The following is a 10,605-nucleotide window of genomic DNA, read 5'->3' on the forward strand; positions in this document are numbered from 1 at the left end:
ACCAAAATAATGGTTTGGCTATTTCTTTTGACAGCAACTTTAAAAATTTGGGGGGCAAACCATCTGGACCTGGACCTTTTGATGAATCTAATGCATCCAAAGAAGCAAGTATTTCTGTATTTCACTGAGCATTATGTTATTGAAATCAACATTTAGTAACGGATCACCAAGATATGAGAAATAATCAAAATCTCGATCATTGTCGTCATGCGTAGTATAAACTTCTTGAAAAAAATTTGCAAATAGATTACTGATTTCGTTTTTAGTATTCCCTATTCTGCTTTCAAATTTCATTTGAGATGGGAAATTTTGAGATTTTTGCTTTTCTTTGACAAAGTTGAAAAATTTTTTAGGGTCCTTCTTTATATTATTTTCTATCAAATTGTTGTACTGCTCGAACGAATTTTTAATTTCAATGTTCAACTGCTCGCAAATGGCCAAATAATTTGAGCGATTCACATCACAATTATCTTTTTTGTAAGCTTTATGAGCTTTCTGCTTTCTATTATTGAGATTTATTATTGTTCTGTTGTACCATGCTGGAATTTTAGATCTTTTCTTTATACTTCTTTGTTTTTCTGGTACTGTCGTTTCTAAAATATCATATATAATTTTGTAGAAATCATCCACTGCTTGTTCTGGGTTTTGGTTTCGAATTAATGATTGCCAATCTACAGCATTTAATTTGTTCTTAATATACCTAAGTATTGGCTTGTTCAAAATCATAGTATTGCTCAGATAAAACACTATCCAACAATGTGGAGTTTTCATGTATAAATATGGAATATTCTATTGCAGTGTGGAACACTTCGTTTTTCCACAGCGGAGTAAGTGACTCAGTCACACAGAAATCATCAGTCATATTAGTAAAAAGTAAATCTAAATAGCAGTCATTTTGATTTCTAATATGATTAACTTGATTAAGACCTAACTCTGCGCATTTGCCAAAAAGGGTTTAAAGCGTTTCATTTTCTCCTACAATTGGGATTAAAAGTGATTCATTTTCTTCATCATTAATAAAATTTGCCGCTCGTTGATTGAAGTCCCCATAAATGTACATTAGTTTCAGGTTCAAATTTTGATAAAATGTTTTTAGCAAATTCAAAGAATAGTTCATACGAGTCTTTTTAGCGCGGATAAGAATGTTCCGCTAACTTTAAGTTCCTCTAATTGAAGAACGCTAACTCCTTGAAGTGTTAATTTGGCCATAGACTTATAGATAATAAATTTTGAATCTGATCAGGTAATCATAAGAATAACCGTCTTTTTGAATTGCCTTCACTTGAATTTATGTCTGTAGCAAAAGCCTTCTTTGAATATAAATGAGATGAAAAAGTTGTGAAAAATTGAAATTTCCAGAAAAAAAGTCAAAAAAATCAAAAAATCAATAAATCTTTTGAGTATGAATGTAAAAAAAGATGAAGAACTATGTCGGACAAATCAAAACATCTACGTAAAGATAAACTTTGCACTAACTGATTACTTAAGGGGGGGGGGGGGGGGGGGGTAGGGTCTAACACTTTCAAAAAATCGATTTTTTTATTTTTTTATTTTCTTATTGTAAAACATTTCAAGAATGTTGTGTCAAATTTTCAAGTCAATTGAAGCAAAACTGTAGAAGTTATAGGCCTTTATCTCCTCCTATCTAATACAGCAAGAAAGCAAGAGCAGAAACTTCAAACGCGTTTTTCTCGAAAGCACATTTTCAAAGTCCGTGGACATCGTCATTTGAAAACTACTTATCCGATTCTTTTCAAATTTGGAACATGTTTTCTACATATAAAATACCAGACCCCAACGTTTTTCTTTTTTGTTTTTTTTTACTTTGGGGAGATTTTACAGGTGAAAAATGGCGGATTTTTTCGTGAAAAATCGTAGTTTTTACTTCAAACAGCCACAAAAATTTCATAAAATTTTTTTTAAGTTAAATAAAAACGTTGGGGTCCAGAAAAACATCTATTAAAAATATATTGCTCTGATTTTTTGACTTCAGATGATTCTGTGCTGAGATACAGTGTCCACCGCAAATCCTGTTTTCTTAAAGGCATCCTCGAAAGTGCTCCGTCACCGGCTCATTTTTCAATATTTTTCTACGAAAAAATTACTAAATGTTGTTTTAACAATGCTTTGTATAATGCAAAAAATTTGAATACATTTGTTTAAACGATAGCTCTAGAAAAAAATCGTGAAAATGGTGTCTTTTTTTACCCGTTAGACCCTACCCCCCCCCCCCCCCCCCCCCTTAAACTTAAAGTGGACTGACACAACTTATATGGACAGAACAAATATAATAAAATAAGTAGGAAAACTGCCCCTATTGATATCCTTTAACAACTTTTCTAGTCAATATTAAAATAAAATAATTTATCGGACTTATCAGTCAAAAGTTATGTACTTTTTAGTAGGGACATCTAAAGATTATTTATTTATTTATTTACATAGTATTCCGTCTCACGACATACCTTGGCGAACATCATTCCTAAAATTCACTCGGTCCATGGCAACCGTTCTCCAATTTCTCGGGCACCCCACGTTCGCCAGATCACGCTCCACTTGGTCACACTACCTCGCTCGTTGCGTCCCTGCTCGTCTTGTTCCTACCGGATTTGTAGCGAACACCTGTTTTACAGGACAGTCGTCCGGCATTCTCGCAACATATCCCGCCCAGCGTATCCGGCCAGCTTTCACCACCTTCTGGATACTGGGTTCGCCGTAGAGTCACGCGAGCTCGTGGTTCATCCTTCGCCTCCATACTCTTTTCTCCTGTACGCCGCCAAAGATGGTTCTTAACACTCGTCGCTCGAATACTCCGAGTGTACGCAGGTCCTCCTAGAGCAATATCCATGTCTCGTGCCCGTAGAGAACGACCGGTCTAATGAGCGTCATATACAGGTTACACTTCGTTCGAGGGCTAAGTCTTCTCGACCGCAGTTGCTTGTGGAGTCCATAATAGCCATGACTTCCGCTGATAATTCTCCTCCGGATCTCTCGGCTGGTCTCATTGTCTGCGGTCACCAGTGAGCCGAGATAGACAAAGTCTTCGACTATCTCCAGCTCGTCACCGTCGATCGTGACCTTGTTATTGCTGGACAAGCGGGTTCGGTCGGTCTCGGATCCACAGGCCAGCATGTACTTCGTCTTTGACGTATTAGTCATCAACCCAATCCTTCCTGCTTCGCGTTTCAGTTTGCGGTAGATCTCCTCCACCGCTGCAGATGATCTGCCAACTATATCAATGTCATTGGTAAAGCTGATAAGTTGACTGGATCTGTTGAAAATCGCTCCCCGCATTTCGCCCACCGCTCGTCGAATAACACCTTCTAGCGCCACGTTGAACGTCATGCAGGAAAGACCATAACCTTGTAGAAGGCTCCTGCGTGATTCGAATGAACTCGACAATTCACCCGAAATCCGCATACAGCACTGCGTTCCATCCATCGTCGCCTTGATGAGTCTGTTCAGCTTCCCGGAAAAGCCGTTCTAATCCAAAATTTTAGTTGCCACCCGTTCAATGCGCAGCATTTTCTTTCTCCTATAAGCGACTCCCATTACCAGCTGATAATTTTCTTGGCGACAACGCTATCGCTCGAGTTGAGCTCGTGCAATATCTTGGTGTGATTCTTGACAAATGGACTGAAATTCAAGATTCACACCAATACATCGTCGATAAAGCTTCTAGAAGCCTAGGCCTACTATTTCGCAGGACAAAATACTACTGTTTAAAGAGGCTCTTTTGTAGTTTGGTTTGCTCGATACTTGAATACGCTTCTGCTGTCTGGTACCCTTATTACCAAAACAAGTCCGAGCGTATTGAGACTATCCAACGGCGTTTTATGAGATTCGCCCTTCGACACCTGAACTGGCAAGATCCGTTCTGACTTCCCAGCTACGAGAGCCGCTGTTGCTTAATCGACATCGAAACACTGCCAAGCTGTAGGACCGCCGCGCTTTTAAAGCTTTTAAAGAATACTATAAACCATGGGTGGCCAACATTTTCAACAGGCGGGCCAAATTTCAAAAATGATATTATCTCGCGGGCCAAAAAAAAACAAATTGTGTTAGAGTATTCAAAGAAAACAAAAAACAACAAATTTTTGAAATCGCTATAAAATAAAACATTTGCCTAGGTCACATCGAGTATAGATTAAGCTTGCCAGATTGCCCGGTTTTAGAACAAAATTTGAGAAAAGTACGGTCCTGCCCGGATGCTCAGATTTCATTTAAAAATAGCCCAGATTTTACCCGATTTATTTACCTTTTTTGGAAAAAAAAATATTTTTGTAAAAAAAAATTTATGCGTCCAAAACGAGACTTTTTAAGCAAGTTTTTTAAAAAGAATCATGAAAGATTTTGTGTAAGCCTGAAATATGATTCAAAATCTGCTAATAAATTTTGATGAAAAAAAAAATGTTTCTAGTTTTTTTTTCTTGATTTTTGTTAAGACCATATTTTTCGTATTTCAAAGTTTTCAAGTTTACCGTTCTATTCAGAATAAATTGATACGCAAACGGAAAAAAAAAATTACATTTAAATAAATATATTGTTCAATGAACTCTAGTTATATCATAAACAATATTGATTTTGATTTTAAACCAACATTTTTAAATTTTTCTAGTATCTCGATTTGACTTGTGTATTGGGAAAGGTTGTAAAATGGGTTATGGTAGGCTGTGCTTGTGAGTGACGGACACGTTTTTTTTGCAGCTGAAAAATCATAGAAATATGAAAACAAAATTTTGAAGAAAAATCAGTTTATTTTATTTTGGAATGTCCCCCGGATTTTGCGGAAAGCAGGAGCATCTGGAAAAGCTGATGCGCCTGGATTCAAATGATGCCCACCGGATCAGAACGACTAGATGCAGCAACTTTTCAAGTGACAAGGACATTACAAACCTATACCATCAAGAATGGAACCGAGGGATCCGGAATCAAGAAAGACGGATGAGTATTGTTTTTTTTTTAGTGGGAGAAGTGGGGGACTATGGCAAAGCCAGTAAATATTATCTTATTAACATAGTTTTTACAAGCTTGTAAAATTTTGATTAGAAAATAATCTGGTTGGAATTCTATTTGCTGTGATGGAATTAAGAGTACCTTGATTGACTTCCTTGGTAAAAAATTTAAATTCGTGAAGTGTTTTTTCTTAGCTTGAGAAATTGTTCTTAATTTAAAAAATTGAAAATGGGAAAGTTACAAACTTGTCCTTCCTGATGATGGCTTACAGGATTGAAAAGACATCGAAATACGGAACAAAGATAAGTGAACACTTCCATTTTTTCATTGGTGTACCGACTACATACAATCAAATTGTTTTTTTTACCCACACAGAAATGGGACAAGAATTTCTAATTACAAATGATATAAAAATGGGTTTTCACATTGTCTTTAGAATCTTGATATACATTCATCACATGAAATTGTGTACAACAATGTTCAGTTCTATATAAAGCCCATTCTTTCGATTGAATTTTGTGAAAAATCGGTAGTTCCTATGATATTGATCAACTTTGTATGATAATTTAAAATGTCAGTTTAGATTCTGGGTTAGGGTGAATTATTTCAAGCAATTAAATGCATTTGCTCAAAACTTTCTGGACAAGTATTGATTTTAAATGGAATTCTACAAATGGTTTCATTTTTTAACGGTGAGAATCGATTAATATTTGCCATTTTATAATAACAGAGTGCATTAGTTTTATTATTCATAGCCAAATTGATAGACGTTTGTGTACAATTTCTATGAAAGTTTTTTGTTTGATTATCTTCGTGAAACGACAGTTGCTAATTTTAACTTTCATGCTTTTGGGAATAAAAAGCAGCATTAACATTTTTGATAAGTTTTTTTTTTCAAAAATTGAAAACAAACTTTGTGGAGTTTTCAACCATACTTCAAGTCTTTTTTAAGTCGTTTCGATATTTTTGCGGCACTATGCATTAAAATTTTCACTCGAAATAAGAAACAAGAATTTTTAGAGTCCCTTTTTAGTTAATTTTGGTCACCATTAAACTTAACATACTCAAGCCTTTTAATGAACTGAAAGCTTTCAATAGGAACTAATAGGAGTTAGGAAAATAATTTTTAAGGTTCACCGTAACACTAGTCAAAAGTGTCTCCCAATCAATTCCTTCAAACCCTCTCCCAACCAAAATTGTTTTGCTAGGATGCAGAGGTAACCTCGGTCCTAAAGCACAAAATAGATCTTTCATCCTTTTCTCTTTCTTCCAATCTATCTATTGACTACTAGGACGTGGCCGGCGCCGTTATTGACGTTAAAAGAGAGAGCATCAGTTTTGTGCAGTGTGAATGAGCTGCTAATCCCAAGCACCATTCATTTGACCTCTGATCAAAATTGATGGCCTCGGTCAATCACGGAGTAGCAACCATTGGCAATGTGGAACCAGAGGTGCGTAAACTCGCTTCGGAAAAAATCATTCGGCTGATTTCTTCCGAGTTTAACTTGTTGTGTGCAGATTGATTTTATCTTCGTTCCAATCATTACGTGATTGCACACAAAACGAAGAGTACAGTTCTGCATTGATGTTTTACATGCCTTGCGGGAATAAAATCACACCAACAAAACAACAGAACGAAGCTTACCGTTTTCGTTGCCCGACGGGCCGAGTTAACATTCCTCGCACCCTTCTCTCGCTCGTTTGCCGTTCCCTTGTATCTATCACTTTTAGCCACGCCCCCATGCGTTGTCCGATTGATGTGTTCGGCTGCCGAACGAAAACGATTTGAATTTTGAATTCGCAGAACTGTACGTTCGCTTCGCTGATGTTTCCCCCGATTGCTGTTTACTCCTGCCGAGTTTACCCGAAGCTTACTTCCTGATGCTTTCCGAGTTGAACTATCGATAGCATCATTGCAGTTTGAGTTTAACGGAATAAAATCTTTCTGCCAAGAAGGGCAAAGTGCGAGTATGTAAACTCGCGATTTTAACATCTCTGTGTGGAACTTGTTCTCCTGAGCCACGCCAGCGATCGTGGACCTCGAAGTGATTGTTATCATAATATGTTTTTGGAACAAGCAATGCATACATTTTCTACAACCATGCACTTCGGGTTTTACGGTTTAAGGTGGATGTGAGTAGTTAATCAAGCTAAGCTAAGCTAAGCTATCTCGATTTGACTTGTGTATTGGGAAAGTCTTCTATAAACAGGATGAATACGAGTTTGATTCTTCTATAATTAATTATTGCTCCATTTTCAGATAAATTTTATTTCTAAAAACATTTGTTCTTCTAGAAAATTGGAGTTTTTCATAATTGTTGTACATAAATACTGAGCAAGATGCCAATTAATATATATTTGTATTTGGTTCAATTTTCATAAATATATCCTTTTCTGTTAAGGCTTAGCAAACAATAATCAATTGGAAAAATTACTGAACAAACTTTCGATATTTTACATAATTTGCAAAAGTTATTAAATTTGGATGAATGATCAAAGTTGTTGAAATAGTATTCAAGTTACTAATGGTAAGTTGTTGTTATAGTTTATGTTGATTATGATATTCATATGATTCGGTGATTTTTTTTAACGATTTTTAAACGATTTTGAAACGATTCTGCTATCTTTCTAAAGCTATCCAAACTCCTCAATATTAAAACTAGAGTCCACTTGAATGCTCTTCATACCAAATGATATGTAGTCACCAAAACCCAATTTTAAAATATTGAAAAATGTATGATGAAATTTACAAATAATGTATCAAATTCCGTAAAATTTTAATTTTAAAATTGTTTCTGTCATTTTGTTATTCAGTGACGGTAACCTTTTTTGTAAAACTATATGAGGCACTCAGAGCCAAAAATGTATACGTGAAAAAAATTTAGATTTTGAGTAAATCCATGTTTCAAATTATTTTGAAGTGAATTTTCAGATTTTTTTAATTATATTCGCATACTTTTACGTTTGAAAGAAAATTGCAAATGTTTGAAAAATGTATGGAAAATGGCCAAACACAACAATTTAAAAGCGTGTTTTCTCGAAATTAATTTTTATACACTTTTACCCCTTTGGCTTCTATCACTCCAAATGAGTTTCCTGATCTTTGTGTTGAATTAAGTTATTGTAGATTCAGATATATTTATCCAAAGATATACGCAGTCCAAGAAAAATGTTCAATTCTTAGAACTTGGCTTTTTGGCTTTTCCAAAATGAGCTTCGCGGGCCACAAAAAATTGGTCGCGGGCCACATGTGGCCCGCGGGCCATGGTTTGGCCACCCATGCTATAAACGATAACTGGAGAAAAAATCAGAGAGGTATTTTGATATATATTTTTGTAATGTCCAATTGAAGTTTGAATGTCCATTTTCTTGAAATATAAAGTACGCTTATCGATAACACTTTCATATTTGTATATATGGAAATAAATAACAGAGATAACCCCTCAAATATCTTCTACTTACTTGCTTCTTTAGTTTCCATTGAGGTTAAAACATTAAAAGTCACCAACAGATTAGAGAAAAATTAGTAAAATTGAGTATTTTTTCTGAAAAAATACTGTGCACGTGTTGCGTTGAAACTATCTGACAATATAAGCGTGATACAGGCATATTAGAGCTCCCACGTGATAACTTATACACATGCAGCACACTTCAAACATATATGAAAAGCACCGCCTACTTGATTTGGTGAAATAAAAATTTCGAATTTTTGATTTTTGTCCATGGGACGCTGCACTGTGCGCCGCTCGAGCCTCTGTCATCGCTGAATTTTTTTTCATCGAGAACTGATTGTTCCGCACTGTTGAAAGCTTCAACACAAGGTACAACCACGAGGTTTGAGAAATCGTATTTTCCACCTCTATTTATATCCCTCTTCGGCTGAATAATTATGGGGCTAACACAGGACTAATTGGTTTTATCAAGACATTCAACCGCTACGCCCGAACATTTTGATTTTGACGTTTCAAGGGATGTATTCCGAAAAAAAAGATCAAAGCTGTGTTTGAAGTATCTCCAATTTTAAATTATTCAAGAGGAAGAATATGTGATCTGTTGATGTACAATAAATAATAAAAATAATGTTTTTAATTTTACCCAAACGATAAACAAAAAATGTCCATTTTACATTAGGTTCAAGAACATGCTCAAGCATTTCTGTAGTAACCCAATGCATAAATATTGCAAGCATTCGCAACTAGTCTACCTGTATCATCGGCCGTAAGGAAACTGTTCCCATCAATCAACCTTTTGAAACTACGACGGATTTCGACCCGGACAGTCCTTGGAGGTAAATGACGACACTCGGATTCGATCCGTCCGTCGTCGTGGTCTATTCGCTTCCATCGTGCCAGGGAGCCTATCTGTTTGGAAACCGAATTCAATCTCTGGTTCATTATGATGGCGTCTTCTGCTGGGCAAATACGTACAGATGTATGTGGGGCCTCTAAGCTACATATGCCACTTCCAATATCCATGTAAGTCACCGTGCAACCAAACGGACGGGATCCGTCAGTAGCGTCTCGCAGTTTGGTGCTCCGCCGCCATCCATTTCTTCCTACAAACGGGCGGGCATTCAAATGGGCGACGTTTTATGTTCATCCAATCGGAAACATCAACGGCTAATCAGCATATCATGCTAATGCAAAGACAAGACCGACTCGTGGTGATTGGGGGGAACAATTTTGGGTTTGATATTCTTGAGTGATTTTTTTGAAATTTTCAAGTGGGCAAATGATGCGGTAGGAAGTCACATTGCTCCATTTGTGTTCATTCTATTTATGAAAGTAGTAACGCGTGTCCCTTCTCAATAAAAAAACGAGCAACGGAAAGACATTTCGTTGACAAGCATGATTATTGATGTTCAATCATATTTCCTGACAATGTATCCATCAATTTTCGATGTTTCAGTCAAAACGTACCCCTACGTTCCCTAAATGGAGCCTCTTTCCATGCTCCACGGTTGTTTTCAAACGGCTCACAGGAGAGGCCCGCGTTGAGAGATTTAGTTCACCGATAAAAGAGGTGGCATAGGTTGCTTTGATGATGACGCACCGGGCGAACAGTTGAAGTGCTACGCTACGATTCTAGTTATACGCACGCACACACATCCTCGAGAAACGGTCGGGTGGGACGCCTTCCATAGTTTAGTCTACGCGTCGCGTCGCATCGCGGAAGGCTTCTTTCTCCACCGACTGCCCGCTCCGGTCAGAACAATGTTGTTGCTGACTGACTGACTGACTGAAAGCTTGTGTGGCGACGACGACGCCAGCCAGCCGTCCGGACCGGATTGTCGTACATTTCGGATACACGCGGCCAACCGCACCACCATTCAACTCTTGTAGGAAATATTGTAATCCTCTTATCTAGTCAACTCAGCAACGGCAGCGCTACGAAATGTAGTAGGCGTGTATAATTTATGTCCATATTATAGCCGTAGCGACATCTTTTCGCTTGTAGGACTCCACACCTGGAATCTGTGCAATAAGGCCAGACGCCCAATAGCAGCTGGAAAAATCGATAAACTAGTGTACTCGAGTATTCGAGTGATTAGTAGGTATTTATTAGGAAAATCGAGTCCTACCTTTTCGTTCAATGCTAAGAGGGATTTTATGGAATTCAGCAGTCATGATGACGATTCGACAGCTTGGAAAA

The 10,605-nt window shown here is 37.1% G+C and overlaps 1 protein-coding gene across 1 annotated transcript; it reads right to left on the reverse strand.

The window, feature by feature from the left end:
* Positions 1-2,482: 2,482 nt before the first annotated feature.
* LOC129749279 (uncharacterized) lies at positions 2,483-10,086 on the reverse strand. Its single transcript, XM_055744219.1, has 2 exons — positions 9,873-10,086; positions 2,483-3,532 (listed from the first exon to the last, which is right to left on the reverse strand). Exon 2 carries the CDS (start codon positions 3,436-3,438, stop codon positions 2,830-2,832), a length of 609 nt encoding a protein of 202 aa, XP_055600194.1. The 5' UTR covers positions 3,439-3,532; positions 9,873-10,086; the 3' UTR covers positions 2,483-2,829.
* Between the last annotated feature and the right edge of the window lie 519 nt (positions 10,087-10,605).

This window comes from Uranotaenia lowii, chromosome 2 (genome assembly GCF_029784155.1).
Source record: "Uranotaenia lowii strain MFRU-FL chromosome 2, ASM2978415v1, whole genome shotgun sequence".
Lineage (NCBI taxonomy): Eukaryota > Metazoa > Arthropoda > Insecta > Diptera > Culicidae > Uranotaenia > Uranotaenia lowii.

Coding starts and splice junctions, on each gene's coding strand:
- LOC129749279 (XM_055744219.1), bottom strand. CDS start 3,438: ATGGATGGAACGCAGTGCTGTATGCGGATTTCGGGTGAATTGTCGAGT.